This window comes from Trichomycterus rosablanca, chromosome 7, assembly GCF_030014385.1.
Source record: "Trichomycterus rosablanca isolate fTriRos1 chromosome 7, fTriRos1.hap1, whole genome shotgun sequence".
NCBI classification, from domain to species: domain Eukaryota; kingdom Metazoa; phylum Chordata; class Actinopteri; order Siluriformes; family Trichomycteridae; genus Trichomycterus; species Trichomycterus rosablanca.
In genome coordinates, this window is record NC_085994.1 from 37,899,609 (window position 1) to 37,922,246 (window position 22,638).

The 22,638-nt window shown below is 40.8% G+C and overlaps 1 protein-coding gene across 5 annotated transcripts; it reads right to left on the minus strand.

Annotated features, from left to right (window-relative positions):
* Positions 1 to 1,225: 1,225 nt before the first annotated feature.
* On the minus strand, positions 1,226 to 19,113 carry piwil1 (piwi-like RNA-mediated gene silencing 1). Of its 5 annotated transcripts, none has more exons than XM_062999397.1 (22): positions 18,989 to 19,113; positions 18,289 to 18,365; positions 17,458 to 17,561; positions 16,687 to 16,798; positions 15,123 to 15,251; positions 14,515 to 14,729; positions 14,249 to 14,370; positions 13,833 to 13,913; positions 11,838 to 12,035; positions 11,631 to 11,739; positions 11,269 to 11,395; positions 11,048 to 11,165; positions 10,296 to 10,410; positions 10,011 to 10,198; positions 9,833 to 9,905; positions 5,834 to 6,034; positions 5,586 to 5,689; positions 4,655 to 4,725; positions 3,645 to 3,798; positions 3,436 to 3,561; positions 2,648 to 2,795; positions 1,226 to 2,019 (listed from the first exon to the last, which is right to left on the minus strand). In XM_062999397.1, the coding sequence occupies exons 3-22, from the start codon at positions 17,524 to 17,526 to the stop codon at positions 1,903 to 1,905; spliced, it is 2,577 nt and encodes an 858-aa protein (XP_062855467.1). In that variant the 5' UTR covers positions 17,527 to 17,561; positions 18,289 to 18,365; positions 18,989 to 19,113; the 3' UTR covers positions 1,226 to 1,902. The 5 variants fall into 5 exon arrangements, with proteins under 5 accessions (XP_062855467.1, XP_062855465.1, XP_062855468.1 ...); XM_062999395.1 differs by having other exon boundaries at positions 17,458 to 17,566; XM_062999398.1 differs by lacking the exon at positions 18,289 to 18,365.
* Positions 19,114 to 22,638: the final 3,525 nt, after the last annotated feature.

Here is a 22,638-nt window from a genome sequence, read left to right on the forward strand (position 1 = left end):
ACGTCTTTTTCTTAACAACGGGACTTTGCAAGGAGTTCTTGCTGGTAAATTGGCTTCACTTAATCATCTTCTGTACTCACTGCTAACTTCAGATGTTCCTTGATCTTTCTGGAGGCGATCATTGGCTGAGTATTTGCCATTTTGGCTATTCTTCGATCCATTTGAACAGTAGTTCCACGCTTCCTTCTGCGTCTTTCAGGTTTTGGTTGTCACTTCAAGGCATTTGAGATCATTTTAGCTGAGCAGCCTATAATTTGCAGCACTTCTCTGTATGTTTTTCCCTCTACAATCAACTTTTTAATAAAAGTACACTGTTCATCAGAACAATGTCTGGAACAACCCATTTTACCCAGTATTTCAGAAGGAAATGCGCTATGACCAACCTGTGCAACATTTGCCACCCTCCTACCTTAAATAAGGGCCAAAATTGACACCCGTTCTTCTGCAGAATGAATGACTTCACCAATTAAACACCTCACTGCTATTATTTTAAACAACCCACTTTCAATCAATGCTTCGATTACTCAGAATGAGTGGGATGCATGTCCTAATTGTTGGGTTTGTTTTGTTTTTATTACTCTACTACACTTTCAAGTAAATTTTTTGCTATGTAGAAACATCACTTCTACTAAAAACAGTGATTCATCAGGTTAATGGTGTTGGACTGCTATTTTTTTGACCACCACTGTACATGTCTTTGGACTGTGGGAGGAAACCAGAGCTCCCGGAAGAAAACCCACGTGGACAAGGGGAGAACATGCAAACTACACAGAAAGGACCCAAACCCAGGACATCACAGCAAGAAAGTCATGGGTTTGATCCCCCAGATGGAGCAGTCTGGGTCCTTTCTGTGTGGAGTTTGCATGTTCTCCCTGTATCTCCCGGTTTCCTCCGGGAGCTCCTATGCACTCCAAAGACATGTAAGTGAGGTGAACTGGAAATACAAAATTGTCCATGACTGTGTCTGAAGGATCTTGTGGAACGAGTAACTACCATTTCTGTCATTAATGTAACCAAACTGTGTAAAACTTGACATTAAAATCCTAATAAACTTAACAACAAATTCTCTGTAATGGAACCGATTGGCAGTTTGCACCATTAAGCTCTATTCCAGTGAAACAGAATTTCATGGAGAACTCTTGAAGACATTTCCAGCACAGACTGATTGTCGCCTTTAAGCTAAGGTAGAAGTGTGTGTGTGTACGGCGCATTGAAAATACAAAACGATGAACAAGCTAATTTTATTCTGATATTCAAAACACACACAAGAAAAAAGCACTTAAAATGAAGTGAAACATTTCTTGCATTTTATCAAATTTGAGCAGAATCTGTAGTCGGAATAGAAACAGAAAAGAGTGGCATCGTTTCTAATAAACTCCTGCCAACATAATGATGCCTTATCGTTTGGCTACACAACTGAATCATTGTTTAAATTATACAGCAGACCAAAACTCTTCAAAATAGTGATTCAAGCTTGTAAAAAATGTAAACAGACCCTCAAACATCACTACAGAACTAATATAGAAAAGCTAAACATTTTCATTTACAGCATTAAGTAGACACTTTTATCCAAAGCAACTTTGACAATATATTGTCTAAGCAATTGAGGGTTAAGGGCCTTGCTTAAGGGCCCAACAGTGGAAAGCTGGCAGTGGTGGGGCTTGAACCAGCAACCTCTTGATTACAAGTCCAGTACCTTAACCACTAGGCTACAACTGCCCCGAACAAGTCAGCAAAACCCAAAAAGTCAAAACAAAAGGCATGACGTATTAAATTACACTTTTTATGGGTGACAAAAACACCCATTTTTTACTTTTTTTTACTTCTCTCAACTAAAAACAGTCATGCTCTGAAATGGAAATGTCTGGTGTACTGTGAAACAAAAGGATCCGAGCTGCTCCATTACAGGTAGTAGAGGAAATCATCCAGGTTGATGTTGGGCTCTCTGTGGATGCTCTGACCCACCAGGAACGCCAGTTTGTGGGCATATTGGCAAGGTGCAGGAACTCTCACAATTCCCTAAAACAATATATTAAATAGTATTTTAGACTAAACAAAGTCAGAGATACAACATAACAATAAAAAAATGATTAAAACTATATATAACATATATGAAATATATAAATATAGGACACTATGTTACACGGTGGCTAAGTGGGTAGCGCTGTCGCCTCACAGCAAGAAGGTCCTGGGTTCGAGCCCCAGGCGGGGAGGTCCGGGTCCTTCCTGTGCGGAGTTTGCATGTTCTCCCCGTGTCTGCGTGGGTTTCCTCCGGGTGCTCCGGCTTCCTCCCACAGTCCGAAAACATGCAGCCAGGCTAATTGGAGACACCGAATTGTCCTATAGGTACCGAGCCGCTAGGATGCATAAACCAGTGCATTGTAATGCCGGTCTCAAGCCCGGATAAATAGGGAGGGTCGTGCCAGGAAGGGCATCCGGCGTAAAAACTGTGCCCAAATGAATAATGCGTATCACGATCCGCCGGCGACCCCTAACGGGAGCAGCCGAGGAAACAGATAGATAAATCTAGGACACTAATACTTGATTCTACTTAAGTGTTTGCACATTATAATTTTTATCCTGTATTTAGGGGGTCACTACAGTGGATCATTTTAGAAACTTAACTTGCGTGTGTGAAAGCGGTTACCTGCCAGTTGTAGTACATGTGGCAGAGTTTGTAGGTGAGTCTCTGCATGTGATCCGGCTTGAGGCCGCTGCTGTCGAACACGACGTTGTAGTGAGTGGGGGAGACGCTGCCCATGCGCACGGCCTGGCTCACAATGAAGAAATCGTACCTAACAAAGCACAGAATCATGCTCACATTTAAGTTGTAGATGTATTTTAGACATGTAGCAGATGACCAGGGTGGCAAATATTGTATGATGTGGTCATATCTGCATTAGCCTTGAGACAAGTAGGTAAGAGCTATCTCAAGACAACGCACTCAAGCATTTACACCTAGGGGGAATTATTTATTTATTAGGATTTACATTCTCAGCATTTAGCAGATGCCTCTATCCACAGCGACTTACAGTACAGTGACGGTATACTGTTTGAGCAGTTGAGGGTTAAAGGCCTTGCTTGAGGGCCCAACAGCAGCAACCTGGCAGTGGTGGGGCTTGAACCAGCAACCTTCTGATTACTAGTCCAGTACCTTAACCACTAGGCTACCACTGCAATTTATTAAAATCAAATTCATCAAATCAAATTTAATGTCAAGCAGTCATGGACAATTTTGAATCTCCAATACACCTCACTTGCACGTCTTTGGACTGTGGGGGGGACAGGAGCTCCCGGAGAAAACAGACACGGGGAGAACATGCAAACTCCCGAGTGTACAAGGGGATAACATGATAAACTCCTAAGACAAAGCGAGAACCTTTCACGCCATCATGATCCCCACAAACAGTGAAATGATTTTCTATCTAAACGCACCACTCGGGTCGTGTGACCTCTGTGTCGATGACCGTTCCAGGTGGAGGGTTAGTCAGTTTGCTTTCGAGGAGAGCAAAGAACCTGGAGCTAATGCGCTTCTTCACCACCACCACAGTCAACTTTGGCCTGCACACAAAAATCAACACAATTAAAGGGTCTTATGAAAAAGACGTCGAGTCTGACCTTTTAAGGAGCGTTACGAGTCTCACATGTAATCGGCACCCATGGCTTTGATGGACTGCATGATCTGAGGCACCTCATAGTTGACCACGCTATGGAGCATGCCGTCCCCCACGCCATCTCGATAGACAATGATGCGAGACGGCAGACATTTGTTGTATTTTAGGTAAGCCTTCAGCGCACCTGAGAAGACACGAGAGCAAATTGAAAAGCCCACACAAATCAATTCAATCAATCAAACATGTTTAACAATCGCTGACAGGTGTAATAAATCATATATATATAAAAAAATGAACTTTGCAGCATTGGTTTTGGGAAGGTCCTTTTCTGTTCCAGCATGACTGTGGCCCTGTACAAAGAAAGCTCTATAAAGACATAAAGAAAAGCTCGGCTTAAAGAAACTCCAGTGGCCTGCAATCAGCCCCACTGAACAGCTTTGGAATGAACTGGAACATTAATTGAGGCTTTGAGCAACATCAGTGCCCAGCCATACAAACAGTCATAGTTTGACTGAATGGGCACAAATTCCCACAGACAAAACCTCACAGTCTTGTGAGAAGCCTTCCGTTGTAGCTAAAAAGATCAAATAGAGATCACTATATTTTAATACCATTTGATTTTGATATGAGATGTCCAATAAGCTCATGGTCAGGTGGCCAAGTACTTATGACCATATAAATGAAGGCATTCTGTTCCAATTATTATTGTTTATTAGGATTTTAACGTCATGTTTTACACTTTGGTTACATTCATGACCGGAACGGTAGTTACTCATTACATACAAGATTCATCCGTTCACATCACAGTCATGGACAATTTAGTGTCTTCAATTCACCTCACTCGCACGTCTTTGGACTGTGTGAGGAAACCGGAGCACCCGGAGGAAACCCACACAACTCCACACAGAAAGGACCCGGAACGCCCCACCTAGGGATCAACCCAGGCCCTTCCTGCTTTGAGGCGACAGTGCTACCCACTTAGCCACCCTCATTCTGTTCCAAAAGCATTTAGAAACCTCTTGCAGCGTGCCATCACTTACCCTGCAAAGCAACCTTGACACCATCTATAATCTCCTGACCACGGTTCTGCAATACACACTTCGAAAACCACCTAAGGCAAAAAAAAAAAAAAAAAAAAGCACTGTCACTAGACACACATCGCTGCGTTATACAGCAAGTTTATTTTTTGTAATAAGATCCTGAATGATCACACAAACATTATTAATGTATGTATTATTTTACATTAACAACTGCTTATGTTGGTCAGGGTCTTAGCAGTTTGGAGAAAACCATGGTTGTTTGGTGTTAGTACAAAGTTTAACCCTTTAATGATCTGCTTAACCATTCGGTTGAGATACTTTGAGTCTAAATACTTGAGTAAAAATAAGCTGTATATAATATATACAGGAGTATCTGCTCCTTGTTTGCCGTGTATTAACCTAAAAAATATTGGTAGATGGTTTTAAGAAAACAGCCGTTCTAACCTACATGTTAACTTGAACCTTGCAGCTGAAAAATCATTAATATATTAATTGTTTGTTGTCGGTATAGTCCCAAGAAACTAAGAAATGCAAATAAATAATTTTCAGACATTCTTTTCTTGGTGAGACCATTAAAGGGTTTTAATCAGTGAGCTCACGAGTGTCTGAAACCGTCAACAGTGGAAGATTCCTAACAACCGTCCCCAACCTGCCTAAGTGGCACTAAAAAGTTTAAACTTGATTGCAAATTTTTGGAAGCAATTTTACTTGTAAAGTCTCACAATTTCAGTCAACAATTACTGCTGGTTTTTATTTTTAGGAGTTAGTTGAATATGGCTAAAATCTGTTTAACGTGCAAACATTTAACTCCGATCAGAAATCACAAAATCATCCACCTCTTCATGTAAAACTTCATGTAAAAGCTGATCTAAAAGGTCACTGGTTGCTGCATCTGGTGCGAGTTCAGTTTAATACACATCCATTCACCTACCTAGACATGCTTTGGTTTAGGCTGGCCACTAGTGCACAGATTGACCTCTTTCCTGATGCCGTGTCATGGTAGCAGTCGATACCCACAATCATTAGCTGTTTCAACTTAAAATAAATAAATAAATAAAAAAACTTTCAGAAAGCATGCTTAATATATGATTTCCCAGCATCTACACAGTCATTACAGACAGTCACATATTCAACACATGAAACAAAGCTGGTGAAAAGTAGGACCGGGTGTGTCTGTACCGGGATCTCGATGCTCCACAGCTCTCCTCCCATCTTACAGTTCATCTGCAAGGCGATCTTGGTGGCTACGGTCATGAGAGCCTGAGGTCTGCTGAGGGTGCGAGAAAGCACACACTGGCTGGGAGTCGGACAGTCCACACACAGGTACTTCTTCACGCAATCGTACTTGTCCTTGCGGTTGGTGGGTAGAATCACAACCACCTACACACACACACACACAATTTACTACATTTAAATCAGGATGTACTGTATTTACACACCATGTTGACTCAGCTTTGCTAAAGTAAAAATTCACAAACAATTTGGGGCTCAATGAAATCCAATTTGTACCCAAAATACGATGACCACCCCATTTTTGTTTTTTTATTGAACTAAACCACTTAATGAAATACCTCAGACTGGATTATGAGTAGAAAAGAGTTTTAATCTTTTCAGCAGAGAAGAATTGAACCAGAGGCTCTGTGAATGTGAAAGGAAGGAAAGAAAATAATCACCCTTTATACTCCCATCAGTGACCTTGTAGGACAGTGAAAGATTCCACTGTTATCTCAGATTTCTTAGCTTAGGAACTGGTCTAAACCAGCTAGAACTGGGTTTCAGACGTCAAACAATGCAATTGAAGCATTTATCACGTACACATCCAGTAAGATTCTACTGTAGAAGTATTATTGGGACTGAATACTGAACGATCACTAAAACACATTGTTAAATGTATTATTTTTATGTATTAACAAGTGTTATACAACAGTTAGTTCCGACCTTACAATCTGATTGGTTGAGAAGCGTTCTAACTGTGCTGATATTCATGATAACAGCACGGCCTTTTCACACCACTATGGTATTACTCCGCTGACGCGTTGCCAATAACGACAAGCTTCATGCACAGAAACGCGCACGCAGGCGACACAGACTTTTTTTCCTGATAGCGTTTTAAATCCGTTATCTGATATACAATCTAGTGCACTGTGTAGGGAACATAAATCAATTGTCTAATATATTGTCTAGTGCACTATGTAGGGAGCATATATCCATGATCTGATACACAATCTAGTGCACTATGTAGGGAACATATATCCATGATCTGATACACAATCTAGTGCACTATGTAGGGAACATAAATCCGTTATCTGATATACAATCTAGTGCACTATGTAGGGAACATAAATCCATGATCTGATATACAATCTAGCGCACTGTGTAGGGAACATAAATCAATTGTCTAATATATTGTCTAGTGCACTATGTAGGGAGCATATATCCATGATCTGATACACAATCTAGTGCACTATGTAGGGAACATAAATCCGTTATCTGATATACAATCTAGCGCACTATGTAGGGAACATAAATCAATTGTCTAATATATTGTCTAGTGCACTACGTAGGGAACATATAGATCCGTGATCTGATACACAATCTAGTGCACTATGTAGGGAACATAAATCCATTATCTGATACACAATCTAGTGCACTATGTAGGGAACATATAGATCCATGATCTGATACACAATCTAGTGCACTATGTAGGGAACATAAATCCGTTATCTGATACACAATCTAGTGCACTATGTAGGGAACATAAATCCATTATCTGATATACAATCTAGCGCACTATGTAGGGAACATAAATCAATTGTCTAATATATTGTCTAGTGCACTATGTAGGGAACATATATCCATGATCTGATACACAATCTAGTGCACTATGTAGGGAACATAAATCCGTTATCTGATACACAATCTAGTGCACTATGTAGGGAACATATATCCATGATCTGATACACAATCTAGTGCACTATGTAGGGAACATAAATCCGTTATCTGATATACAATCTAGCGCACTATTTAGGGAACATAAATCAATTGTCTAATATATTGTCTAGTGCACTACGTAGGGAACATATAGATCCGTGATCTGATACACAATCTAGTGCACTATGTAGGGAACATAAATCCGTGATCTGATACACAATCTAGTGCACTATGTAGGGAACATAAATCAATTGTCTAATATATTGTCTAGTGCACTATGTAGGGAACATAAATCAATTGTCTAATATATTGTCTAGTGCACTACGTAGGGAACATATAGATCCGTGATCTGATACACAATCTAGTGCACTATGTAGGGAACATAAATCCGTTATCTGATACACAATCTAGTGCACTATGTAGGAAACATAAATCAATTGTCTAATATATTGTCTAGTGCACTATGTAGGGAACATAAATCCGTGATCTGATACACAATCTAGTGCACTATGTAGGGAACATAAATCCGTTATCTGATACACAATCTAGCGCACTATGTAGGGAACATAAATCAATTGTCTAATATATTGTCTAGTGCACTATGTAGGGAACATAAATCAATTGTCTAATATATTGTCTAGTGCACTACGTAGGGAACATATAGATCCGTGATCTGATACACAATCTAGTGCACTATGTAGGGAACATAAATCCGTTATCTGATACACAATCTAGTGCACTATGTAGGAAACATAAATCAATTGTCTAATATATTGTCTAGTGCACTATGTAGGGAACATAAATCCATGATCTGATACACAATCTAGTGCACTATGTAGGGAACATAAATCCATGATCTGATATACAATCTAGCGCACTGTGTAGGGAACATAAATCAATTGTCTAATATATTGTCTAGTGCACTATGTAGGGAGCATATATCCATGATCTGATACACAATCTAGTGCACTATGTAGGGAACATAAATCCATTATCTGATACACAATCTAGTGCACTATGTAGGGAACATATATCCATGATCTGATACACAATCTAGTGCACTATGTAGGGAACATAAATCCGTTATCTGATATACAATCTAGCGCACTATGTAGGGAACATAAATCAATTGTCTAATATATTGTCTAGTGCACTACGTAGGGAACATATAGATCCGTGATCTGATACACAATCTAGTGCACTATGTAGGGAACATAAATCCGTTATCTGATATACAATCTAGCGCACTGTGTAGGGAACATAAATCAATTGTCTAATATATTGTCTAGAGCACTATGTAGGGAGCATATATCCATGATCTGATACACAATCTAGCGCACTATGTAGGGAACATAAATCCGTTATCTGATATACAATCTAGCGCACTATGTAGGGAACATAAATCCGTTATCTGATATACAATCTAGTGCACTGTGCAGGGAACATAAATCCGTTATCTGATACACAATCTAGTGCACTATGTAGGGAACATAAATCAATTGTCTAATATATTGTCTAGTGCACTACGTAGGGAACATATAGATCCGTGATCTGATACACAATCTAGTGCACTATGTAGGGAACATTAATGTGTTTGTGACGCGAACAGTTAGCTTAATAGCCCAGTTAGCAGCTCATAAAAGTTCTGTTATCACCCATAATCCTTTGGTGTGTACAAGATGTTTTTTATTTCTTTTTTTCCCTTCGGAGGTTCTGGCCTTCTTCTTCTTGTTGTTCTTACATCCCTGAAATGAGTTTTTTCAACTTGGGATGTCTGCTTTGTAGTGTTAAACTTTATATTCGTTGTGGAACTACTTTTTGGCGGAAGGTGTTGTCAATATTAAAGCATATTTATTATGAAATTCAGGGCTTTTTATATTTATTTTCTTTCTTTATTTTGTAAAAACTGTTGTATAAAAGCAATAGAACACTCGAGGTCGTATGTTATCGCGAATAACATCACGGCTGTGATGATCTACGGCGACCGAATCACAGCCGTGATGTTATGCGATAACACACGACCTCAAGTGTTCTATTGCTTAACTTTATGTTGGTCAGGGTCTTAGCAGTAGCAGCTTGAAGGAGGTTGTCTGCTGTTAGCACAAGGTTTAACCCTTTAATGGTCTGCTCAACTATTTAGTTAAACTTACTTCGAGTCCAAATACTTGGGTGAAAATGTACCAAATATTGTTTTGCAATCAGCAGCTCAGCATCAGAAACTACTGACTTTAAAATAAAGCAACTCACTATCTGAATCTCTGGTCCTACATTCTGCTGAAGCGCTCTCAACAGAGCCTCCTGTCGATCGTCATACTCGATCCTGCTCAGAGAATAAACAGTCTGTAAACTAAGCTTTTATTAGGCTGCACAAAGTTCACAAATAATCGGAGCTTAAACAGTGAAGAACTTCAATGTGCCGACTCACATGGCTGGTTTCTGCATGCGAATACCCATGGGTCCTGCCACCTTGTGGAGGGTCTGCAGCAGAGAGTGAGCAACATCAGCGTTACGCCTCGTATAGAACAGCAGCCAGCTCTCCAGAGGCATGGAGCTAATCAGAGGAATACCGCGCATCTCTTTAGACCAATCTGCAGCCCACGGGTTGTACGCAAACTGCACACACACACAAATTTAGATCTCAGTAGGAGTGTAAAACAGATAAACAGAAGCACATGTTTAATAATATTAATAATGTGTAATCTCCCCTCACCGCCCTGGCTCCCTGTAGGATCCTCTCAGCAGGAAGAACTCGTCCACTAAGGTTCAGCAGCTTGTTCTCAAAGCTCAGACCCCATGTGCTCAGCTCGCTCTGAGCCTCAGAATTCCTGAGGGACAAATGTTACACTTAAACAAATAAAGCAATACAGAAAACTGCTTAAAATGTATTATTGTTCACTTTAGGGATGCACAAATAATATCGTTGTGATTATGATCATGGGATACAGAAATCACTAACTGAATTAGGTCCGACACTGGTGCACCGAATCACCAAGTACCACATTTCCATGTTCATGGCTCCACGTTAATCATGTATCTTTTCTATATTATCCCACCACCGCTGGCGTCCTCGGCTCTCGAGTTTGAATCGATCAGGAATGGCAACAGAGTTTTTTTTTGTTCATATTCTGATCAGCCACTGGACTCAACTAAGTGGCGAGTTTCTTTCTTTCTATTCCACCTCACCACCATAGTCAGCACATACACCGCCACAAGGTGGTCTATTTTTCATAAATACATGTGTACAGTACAACTAAATTATTTTTCCACATATCCCAGCTTGTTTGGAAGCTGGGGTCAGAGAGCAGGCCATCCAGGTTTAAGGGTCTTGCTCAAGGGTCCCAACAGTGGCTGCATAGCAGAGCCTGGATTGTGGCTCCACTGTGGTGGCGGGCCAAGTACAAAAAACCAAACCAGTGTGATGCACATAAAATTCCAACATTGCACCAGCTTTTTACTAATTACTTGCTGATGTTGGTGATGAATCTGTTGAGGCGGCCCTCTCTCTGTTCTGGGGTCAGTCTGGTGTGAGAAGACAGATCCTTCATGATGTTAAAGTCACTGCGCATCTTGTCAGTCAGACCTGATCAAATTTTAAGAAGCAGCATCATGCATCTGAAACTGGTTATGTAAAAGCAAAAGTTTGTTTTTAAGCTTTTCATTTCACGCTTCCTCTTTCGTCTGACCTGTGAGGTAGCAGAGCTCTGGGACCAGTAAAGCAGGGCCTGGTGGTGGAGCCCCTGAAGGACCCAGTCTCCTGACCTGACTGACGAGCAGAACCTGGTTGCCATCAGTGATCTCCAGACCATATTGCTGTAATGGCACACAAATGTGTTAAGAGAAAAAGTGAATTGCTGGAGCTAAATATGCTTTTTCATCCTGACCACTTTTACTGACCGAATCGTGGGAAAAAATTGGCTACAATTGCCTAAAATTTTAGATTTGTGAGTCTTGCTTTGTATTATACGGAGATGGTGTACTTTATCAGTATTTGGCAACCCAAAGCCTTTGCGACAACACATCAGAAGTTACATTATACAGTCTCTACCGTCTTGTAGTAGTCCATAAAAGAGATCTCAGAATCTCCTCTCTTGAAGGTGTTGTTGGGGGTGTGGTCCCAGGCAATATCATCGATCCTGTACGTTTTGTTGTTGTACCTAAAATAAGGAGATTTATAATCAGAATATTTACTGTCTGACGTTAACAACACATTGAAATAAACAGCATGGCTGTAGGTGTTCATGTGGTCGGTTACTTGGTGAGGACGATCAGGCCCACCAGCTCTTTGGTACAGATATCAACAAACCGCTGGTCTCCACACTGCTGCCTCAGACTGGACATGAAGCTGAGAACAGTCTCACTGCGCAGAACCTTGTGACTCACATCAATACACAGCATGATGCTGCACTCGTACTGCAGGATGTTGGTCACGAAGCCAGGCCAGATGGTCAGTCTGTGTAGAAGAAACAGAACAGATTAGGGCTACAACAGTGCAAAATATACCCAGTGTGATGACACTGCTAAGGGTGGGAGTTCAATCACACCGTAAATTAATTATATTAGCTCTCAAATGTCTTGGCATCTGACCAGTCTTTGTTATCTACTATGACAGTAGCAGTTTTTAAACATAGCCAGAAATGCATCAATCATTTGGATAGTCAGCCCCTAAGTAATAGGTAGCAAACACAGTCACTCATTTTCTTTAAACAATGAATGGCAGCAACAAGGGTTGCAAATTTTAAACACTCAATGTGACCGTGTGGGCATGCAGTTTAAAAACAAACAGCAGTGACAAGCATTCTGTGCGTCTTAAAAATTAAAAGCAATCCCTGTAGGGCATTAAGGCTTCCAAACAAGCCGGAATAAATAAGGCCGTGTCAGCATAAAATAAGTAGTGCGCTAGGTAGGGTTGGGCGGTATGACGGTATACCGCGGTATTTAAAAATGGTGACGGTATTTAAAAAAAAAAAGTGAAGCGCCAAATTTCTGCTTCAGGTTTACCTTAAAAACTGAGACTTTAGGACATGCGCGCATCCACAGTAAGGGAGGGGTAGGTGGGGTAGGTGGTTGGAGCTCGCTGATTGGTTGTGGAGGTGATCACTGAGGTGATAACACGACTACTAGTGCGCGCTCTACATAGACGCGTTTTACGTCATCCTGCGCGCGCTCCCGAGAAGGAGGCTGTTTGAAACCTTAGACGCCTTAATAAGCTGTAGTTCGGTATCTTAACATTTCAAGAACGAGTGAGCATCGGACGTGTCCTTGGCTTAAAACAAGGCTGACGGTGCGGAGAAACGGAATTATTTTCAAACGTAAATAAATGATTATTGAACTTGTATAAAGTTGCACGTGTTTTTATTTGCAAAATCGAGCTTGTGAGTTGACATAACCCATTGGGTTGAATGGCAAAAAGCTAACTGTTAGCTTAGTATAAGACAGCCCCGATATTAATATCGATGATGAACGATCATGAACATTTTGCTACCTTGCCTTAAATGTAGGCATAATTCAAACAACACTTCAATGAGAAAAAAGATTTATTTTAAAAGGAAACTACAGGAAAAAGACAGACTGTGGTTGCATTGCATTAAGTTTCATAAAAATCCTCTCTTGTTCAGAGATGCGTTTGTGCCTGTGTTTGTTTCTGCTTTAAAACATACACGCCATGAACCAATCAGATTTAACATCATTAAACGAGTTTTTTCTCAATTATTTGTCATAATACTACTAGCGCTCTCTTTATCTCTGTGTGTGTGTGTGTGTGTGTGTGTGTGTCGCTCCCCGTGATAACTGCGCAGTTCTAATCGGCTGTATTTCACCCACTCCGCTTCGCATCAGTAGACGGAATTAATCAGTCATTATAAAATAAAAATATATGTAGAGAGCTCCCTAGCTTTTCGAACACACCCTATATAACAGCTCCCAGAGGCGCGACTCGGGTTCCTTTAGTTCATTTCAAAGAGCCGTTCAATAGAATCGGATCGTCCGCGAACGACCCATCACTGACAGACAGACACGCCCCCTACGCGCCTGCGCGGTAATACCGTATACCGCGGTATTTTTTGAAGACGGTATGGCGGTATGAAAATCGACTAGGTAAACTATAAAAAGTTCATTTGGAGTGATCCTACTGTATCCAGTAAATACCAAGCAGTTTGTAATAATGAATCTATTTCTATATTCTGAGGAGTCACACGGAGAGTCACAGAGATGCAGACGAGAGATGCTGTAAGGAGATTTGCTACTGCACCTGTGCTGAGGAATGTTGAGTGGATCGTCAGGGTTGTAATAATGGCGGCCGATCTGCTGCATGTTCAGCATCCTCAGAATCCTGCAAGTAAAAAAAATATTCTCAAAGGTTTGGAATACGGGGGCACTTGGGTAAAGTAGTGCTAAAATACACTAGCCCACCACTGCTGACACGGTAGGTGGAGAGGTCAGGGTCTTTTCTGTGGCGAGTTCACATGTTCTCCCGGACTCTGTATGTTTTTTTTCCTACAGTACAGTGAGGCTAACTAGAAATTGCCCTAGGTGCGTGTGCACTGTGATGGACTGGCAATCTGTCGAGGGCATACCCTACCTCTGGACCCACAGCGACCCTGACCAGGAAAGCAGTCGAAACGCACAACGAATAGGGTAAATAAATGAGTTGTGAGATTGAGGAACCTCCTGAATATGATGTTGTAGAACTGCAGGCACACAGGAGAGGAAGGAGGCAGCTCATTGGTCAGCGTGACCGTGATCTGGACTCTCTCGCCATGTCTGGTCTCGCTGCACAGCACGGTCTCCTAAAAAATATACATTCATCATGAGCCCCTATACAGGGTTTTATCTCAAAAATCCATTAAACCTTGCAGTGTGTGTGCAAGACAGAGAGAGAGAGAGAGAGAGAGAGAGAGAGAGAGAGAGAGAGAGAGAGAGAGAGAGCTCACAGTGTTATGGAGTCTGTGAGGGAGGAAGAGGATGGCTCCATCAAAGGTGCGGGTTTTGCCCAGCGTCTCCTCATGCTGGAAGAGCAGGGCGGAGCGCAGTCGCCGAGACTCCATGGGAGGATTATAGTCAACGTGGTACTGATACAAGGCCCACTGCGGCCGAGACAGAAGGCGCATGAAGTTCGCCCGAAGCTCGATGGGGGACCCCGACAGCCCTAAAAATACAGACTTACAGGTTTGAAACAGGCCACAAACAGATTGCTGAGCTTGCTATGGGATTAGAACGCAGTTCAGTGTTACATGCCAACTGCTAGCAGGTTGATTTACAGGGTGTAGAGTGTATTCATATACAACTGCTCTTTTAACATGGTAAAAAGCAATAGACACTCACCGTGAACATTGCCCAACAACGTTAACTTCAGGAAGCAACAGACCAAATGTGAATTCGCTCTTGTAAATTACATAGGCCGGCGTTTGCACCACACCATGCTTTCAGCGTAGGAAAATCCTACAGTGCCGTGAATGTCTGACAAACACGATGCGGACACTGAAGCCCATTCTAAAAGCAAGGCCCGCCGAAGCCACTATATAATCAGGACGACACTGACCCGTCTTGGACTCCTTGACATGCTCCATGAGTTGACGAGTGTTGACGCCAGCATCGTGAAAGTCCCGTCTGCGCCCGCCTCTCTCTCCAAGCTTCACCTGCTGGAAACCTGCAGAAATCTGGAGCACGGCTGGTGAAGCGGCACAGAAAGACGAAAAAAACATTAGGCTTTCTAACCAGAGAAAAAGCTTTAACAGATGAATACATGGGCACTTGTGTAGCGCAGCTGTCTATTATGCTAGCACACCACCACTGAAACCATCAGGGTTCGAATCGTCGCATAGCCAGGCGTCTGCAAAAACACGATTAGCTAAGCCCTGCGATGGTTCAGCATTTCCAGGTCGTTCCTGCCTTGAGCCCAGTGGTTCCCCAGTGAAACCAGGCCAGCTGCGACACTGATCAGGATAAAGTGGTCAATGAAAAAAATGAAAGAACTCAAGTTTGCATGCAGACTAGGGTTGGGCGGTATGACGATATTACCGTATACCGCGGTATTCAAAAATGGTGACGGTATTTTTTAAATGTGAAGCCCCAAATTTCTGCTTCAGGTTTACTTTGAAAACTGAGACTTTAGGACATGCGCGCATCCACAGTGAGGGAGCGGTGGGAGGGGTAGGCGGTTGGAGCTCGCTGATTGGCTGTGGGGTGCTTACTGGTGATAACACAGAGAGACGAGTGAAGAGCCACACTGGCTAGCGTTAGCTGTGAGCTAACAAGCAGAAACTGACTCGTCTGCCATAGATTTTCCTGCCTATGTAAGAACTATTTTTTCCTAAATAAAAGCACTATATTAAGAAAAAAAGAATGTCTCACCTGTCGTGTAATTTGAATTATAAAATATATTGTCTGGCCCTTTAAGAAAGTGAAGCGCACTATAGGGCGTAGGGAGCGAGTGTGTAGGGAAGAGATCGGATTTGTACCGTTTCCGTGCTCGTGTTTTGCACGGCGCTTGTGTGACATGTAAAGTAGCGTTCTCGTTAACCACTCAAATGTTTGGACTTTGAATTATTTTAACATTATTTTACATCACCGTCATCGCAACATGAACATTTACATTCATATTTTTTGGTTACGGTATAGAACTTAATTCTGGATTACAGGCATAACTAATCGTACACGTTCATACACTTAAGAAATATCTGTAACTATAAACTAAGCAGTTAACTTTTGAAATATATTGAAGTGTGTAGCTGCTATTATTCTGTTTTGTGTGGGCAGAGAGAGATTACAATGCCAAAATGTTATGTGTTAATGTTTGTGTTAAAGTGTAATTGATACACGTGCATTTATACTTATGCGTATTTATTATAGATCAGATAAGATAAGCAATGTTTGACGTTCAGATTGTTAAATCTTTTTATAATAAAGCATTGAAATATTGTAATTGCACTCAAGTGTGTACACTGTACAGTTTGTCCGCGACGTCGGTATGACGGTATGAAAATCGGCAATATCGCCCAACCCTACTGCAGACGCGCATGTAAAGGGGGCACCACAAGATTATCCCTTTTTGTCTAAATGTTGTATAAAGAACTGATCAATCAAATGCAGTAGAGTTTAGTTACCTTCAGCCGACACTGCCCCAGGAGCCGTTTTCTGTCTTCCTCTTCCCACTAGCTCTCCTTCAGCAGCGGGAGGCCGCACAGGCTGGGGTGTCTCCTGAGGCCGAGGTGGCTGCTATAAATGAACGAAGTGCCAAAGATCATTTGTCTTTGGCACTTGACTTTACAGACAATCTTTAAGCAACATGCTGATGGTTGCGAACCCTTTATTAGTTCCATTACTTGTATAGGCGATTAGGTATTGCAATTATGTGCTGCATAATGCAATGTTCAATGTTCAATGAGTTAAACCCAGTAACTGTTACATGATCACGGCAAAATATTTAGTAAAGAGCTTATTTTCATCATGTAGCCTTATGAAACGACCTTTTAATTATTACTTAAAAAGGGTTTAACATTATTCTAATCACTGTGTGAATTAATTCTGATGCACCAGAATGAAACAAAACCAAAAATAGCCAAATGACATTTGACTAAAATCTCCAACACTGCAGCCACAATTGTCAGGTAATAGATGCAGGCGTTCCAACCACTGCCCATGCATATACACATACACAGTTAAAAATAGATACATGGTAGTGGTAGTTTAGATGGGAGACTATCTTACTATCTTTACGTAATCACTTTACAACTTTATAAGCACTTAATCACTTTACAATTACGAATTATGACTAATGATGAATTAAACTCTAAAACTGTAAGAACACAAGTCATGTGAATACTTGAAATGAACAATAACTCACAAAAACGACCCCGTTAGTGCATAATTCTTACCGCGCCTGGAGCTCCAGCCTCTTGGCCACGTCCTCTGGCCCTAGCCCTGGCTCTTGCACGTCCAGTCATATTGTTTAAACAACACAACCCTGGTTAATATTCACCTATGCTGAAAAGAAAGGATAATGAAGTGCATTAGTCATTGATGCACGCTTTCTAAAACATGTGAACCAACACTTGCAATTTAACAGTAAACAAATAGGCTTCTTCCATGTGGCATGCTCATTTAAGTCATTTCTCTTTTGGACTTAAATGATTTAATCATAACATCCTCAAGGCCTAGGTGGGGTAAATAAATCTATTTTATGGTTTTAAGTATTAAAACTTAAATTAACAGGGATGCAATTGGAATAGGGATGCAATTTTAATTAGGCTGGTGTTCTGTGATATTAATATTATCGAACCGACTCCGAATCGACTCAATGACATTTCAAAACGTTAAGCATAAAGAAATATAAAACTACACATTAAAGTAGCTCTTTTTTGCCTACAACATCAGAATTTAGACAAAAGCTATTTTAAAGACTTTGCTAATGAGATAGAAAGTTGCTATTTAACCCAGGAAAAGCCTAACACATTAAAACACATATTTGCTTTAAATATGATTATATTTTTCAATATGCGAATCTTGCTCAACAAAAAAAAAAAATCATGTTCATGACCAACTTAATAAATACGAGCAACAAATCAAAGGTATCAGGAACTAGAGTAAACATTTTCAATCTGCTTTTCTAGAACATAACTGCATTCACACGTATGATAATTATAAATGTAATGTTTTGAATATTATATGAAAATTAGCCAAAAATAGCCTAATTTTCTCATCCTCACCTTAAAGCTGCTCTGAAAATCTCAATTAACCACCAGCCGTTCACCGTCCTCCTCACTATCATGTATCCCTCCGCCCCCTTCTCACAAGTCACAATGTCATGAAAAAATGTGCATAATTGTAGGTTTTTGTACAATATTCGATTATTTTAGACGATCGTTGTAATTTACAGAATTATTATTTTCAAAATAAATAACGTAATTTATTTACAGTACTATTTTTGTCGCAAGAATACCATAATCAGTTGATTTTGGGTTGTAAAGTGTATACCGGCGCTACTTTTCTTCCTCGCTGTTCCCGCCAATTTGGAGAAGGGTCTTTCCAGCTCCTTATAACGAGTCATATGAATCGGCACAGCTCATCAATAATGAACCCCATCATTGAGAGTGACCGGTGTCGAGAATCAAACCCAGGTGTATGCTGTGCGACACCCACACTACCAGCTGCGCTACTGTATATTAAGTTATTTTGATTTTCAATCACAACTTTCAATCACTGTACGTGTGGAGGTTCTCCGACTCCGAACCGACTCTGAATCGACTCGTAAACCGACGACCTTTTTGAAATCCAGCAGTTGAATTAAATGCAATGACATTTCAAAACAAACGTGCACATTACTTATTATTAATAATTATAAGTATAATGTTTTAAATATTGTCTGAAAACACTTAAAATAGCATAATTTTCTCTGAACGGCCTCACCTCGACAGCGCTGCTCTGAAAATCTAGAGACTAAGGTGTTGACTTAGTAATCAAAAGGTTACTGGTTCGAGCCCCACCACTGCCAGGTTGCTGCTGTTGTGCCATCCAGCTTCAGAGTCCCTCAGGCGTCTATATTAAATACTGAACATATAAACATCAATTAACCGCCAACCGTCCTCCTCACTATGATGTATCCCTCCGCCACCTCCTCACATGTCACAATGTCAGAAAAATGTGCACTAAATTAGGTTTTTGTATAATAGTCGATAATTTTAGAGGACCATTGTAATTTACAAAAGTATTATAATCAAAACAAATCTCGTTATTAATTAAAAGTCAGTACTATTTTTGTCGCAAGAATACCATAATCAGTTGAATTTGTGTAGTGATATGTATACCGGCGCTACTTTTCTTCCTCCTATTTGTGAGGGTCTTTCGAGCTGAGCTCATCAATAATGAACCCCATCATTGAGTGACCGGTGGCGAGAACCAAACCCAGGTGTATGCTGTGCGACACCCACACTACCAGCTGCTCTGATGTGTTTTAAGTTATTTTGAATAATAGAATAGTATGGAAACAGCTGGTACAGAAGCACCGGAGTTCAATTTTCAATCACTGTACGTGTGGAGGTTAATGAGAACAAATACATTAATACTTTACTACTCCAATATAAAAATAAAGTATATAATAACACTTTTATTCAGTTTATCCACGCTACACCAGTTTTGTCCACCAGGTGAAGCTCAAATACTGAAAATAAAGCTCTACTTCCTCTAGAAAGAACAAGCCCAAGGCACATTTTAATTTCAGGTCCTGTTGTAGTGTGTTGTCTGAGTGTTGTTGTGGTTATACAGACACTTGTTAGTATAATGTGAATCTCTGTAGTGTGTACTATTACTATTACTTTTGACTTTTTATGTAACTTGCTACTGAGGCCTTCATTTCCTTCGGGATCAATAAAGTATCTATCTATCTATCTATCTATCTATCTATCTATCTATCTATCTATCTATCTATCTATCTATCTATCTATCTATCCATCTATCCATCTATCCATCTATCCATCTATCCATCCATCCATCCATCCATCCATCCATCTGCTAAATTTAACAAATGAAAAAACACATTAATTAAAACTGGATTAAAATTCAGTGGTTAACGTCCTGAAAACCACTGTGTTGGATTAAAGGCGTTGAAACCTTTTTTATCCAAAGCGATTTACAGTACTGTAACAGTATATTGTCTGAGCAATTAAGGTTTAAGGGCCTTGCTCAAGGACCCAACAGTGGCAACCTGGCAGTGGTGGGGCTTGAACCAGCGACCTTTTGATTACTAGTCCAGTACCTTAACCACTAGGCTACAACTGCCCTCCTTTATTCATAACAAAGAGCGGCACAAGGTACGAATACCCTGGACAGGCTGACAATTCATCAGACTTTAATAAGATGAAAACGCAAGTGGAAAACCCCTGCCAAACTTTCTACAGACAGTTACCAGAGATGAAAATAAAGCCCAGATATTCAGGACACATGTTGCTATGTGGCACCCACTCTTGCAGCTGGACCAGCTGCTGCCAAAGGTTTAATCATATTGTTTATTACACATTAAGATGGGTGTTGTTTTGCCTGGACAGCAGAGACCATCAGTACAGTACCATGATCAATAGCCTTAGATAGGATTGACACCTCATTTTCTTAAACTTTATTTCTCGTTGGCTTGAGCAGACGTGGCAGGACATGTTTGTGCTGTGAGGTAAATAATTAAGCAGTGCAAAGTCGCCTTTCATCAAACATCATTTATTCTGATGTACCAAAGATCAATCAGAACAGAGTTGGTTGAATGCGCGGAAATAGGCCTTGACACAAATTTTGAGCAAACACGTTTCATTTCCATGGGCGCACAAAAACAAGCCCTGAGAAATCCATGCCTGGCAATCAGCTGGTGCATTTATTGCTGTCTCCTGTTTGCTTAGAGCTCACATTTAAGGCAAAGTCCTAATGAGCACAGGCAGAGTTCGGACCTGGTCAAAGCCAGATGCTTTTCTCTTTTGATGATGTGAACTGCTCATAAATAACTCCTTTCACACTATTTATTACATCTCTGTCACTGCTTGTTGGATGAGTTCTTGCAGTGCTATGTAAACTATATGGCCAAAAGTATGTAGACACCTACTCATTTGCCTGCAACTGGGTGTCAGTAGTTTGGTGTCAAGACCCCTTCCTCTTCCAGCATGACTGGGCTCCTCTGCACAAAGTGAGGTCCAAGAAGACATGGTTTGACATGTTTGGTGTGGAGACTCCAGTGGCCTGCACTGCACCCTGGCCTCAACCCCACTAAACACATTTCACATGAACTTGAACAATTATTGTGAGTCAGGCCAAACATCAGTTCCCACCAAAGCACAAATACTCTATTAAACAAATGCTATATTTAATACATGCATAGAAAAGTTCACATCCACCCTAAATGTTGGCTGTTCTAGTTGTGGTGTGAGGGGACTCCAAATTAAGAAACATAGTTTTGGAATAAGGTGTTCAACAAGCTGATGGTCAAGTGTCCACATACTGGACAAATAGTGTCTTGTTCACTGTCTGTAAAGAGTTTGCCTAAATGTTCCCTAGGTTTGGGTGGGATAATGTATGAGTGTCCCTTGCACAGTTAAAAGTCCAGTTTGTAGCCTGTGTTTTGGGTGGTGCTGGACCCTGATGCATGACTGCTGTGCACAACAGATCTGGTTTACTATTGTTGAGTAGTGTCCACTCTTTAGGGTGTGTGCAGAGAATATTGACAAGTTAATCTCACCCTATTAATAGAGTCATTGTCTGGTTCTGAGGATAAACTGAAACTGGCGTTTTATTTAAGAAGCTGTTTTAACAATTCCTCTGCTTCTTTTTCAGTCTGATGAACAAACAGAGCTTGTTTTAAAAATAGTGGACTTTTGGAGAGAGCTTGATTGCCAGATTGGCCTGCTCTCCTTCTTGTTTCCCACATACTTTGATGAAAGATTTATGATTCAAATGTTAGGGATTCTGCAGCAAAGTCACCCCCTCCCAAAAATCACCCAGTTCTCCCGATCATTTATCCTCAGCCAACGATGATTTCCACCCATAGCCTTCAGAGCTGGCATTTGGCACTTTGAAGGGCATTTGAAGGCAGATCTTGGGCTAGCTTTCATGTCGGAGATCTAAGCATGATTAGATGCTACATCCTGAGGGAGAAATCATCCGTCCATCACTGTTTACCTGCCGCGATCAAGAAAGATGAGAGTCCCCCAAGCAACTACAGTGATTTTACAAAGTGTTGCTTGTTTTTAAACACTGAATTAATTTGTGCTGCTTAAGTGGCATGACGCTAGAAAGCAACCATGCCACCCTACTTTGATCTCTTTGTAATCCTTTGTTGATTTTCCAAGCAAGTTACTGATTCGTCTGGCCTTTATCATGAAATGTCTGACTTTCATGCATGGTGTTTTGAGTCTGAACTGCGTGACTCGGAAATCAGTGCTTACATTTACTCTGAATAGTAAATAACGTCCCAATTTCCTTTCATTCTTCCCCCAGCTTTCATAATTTAATAAAATGTCACTTGAATCTCAAAGACTGTAAATAAATCAAGATATGCAAAGCATAAAGTCTTAGGGTGCTAAACA

What these genes read in the sequence shown, in the direction of transcription:
- piwil1 (XM_062999398.1), bottom strand. Translation starts at nt 17,526, where the DNA reads ATGACTGGACGTGCAAGAGCCAGGGCTAGGGCCAGAGGACGTGGCCAA. An exon ending in CTCACAGACTCCATAACACT is followed by an intron (nt 14,371 to 14,514) that starts GTGAGCTCTCTC and finishes TATATTTTTTAG; the next exon opens with GAGACCGTGCTGTGCAGCGA. An exon ending in ACATGTACTACAACTGGCAG is followed by an intron (nt 2,020 to 2,647) that starts GTAACCGCTTTC and finishes ATATTGTTTTAG; the next exon opens with GGAATTGTGAGAGTTCCTGC.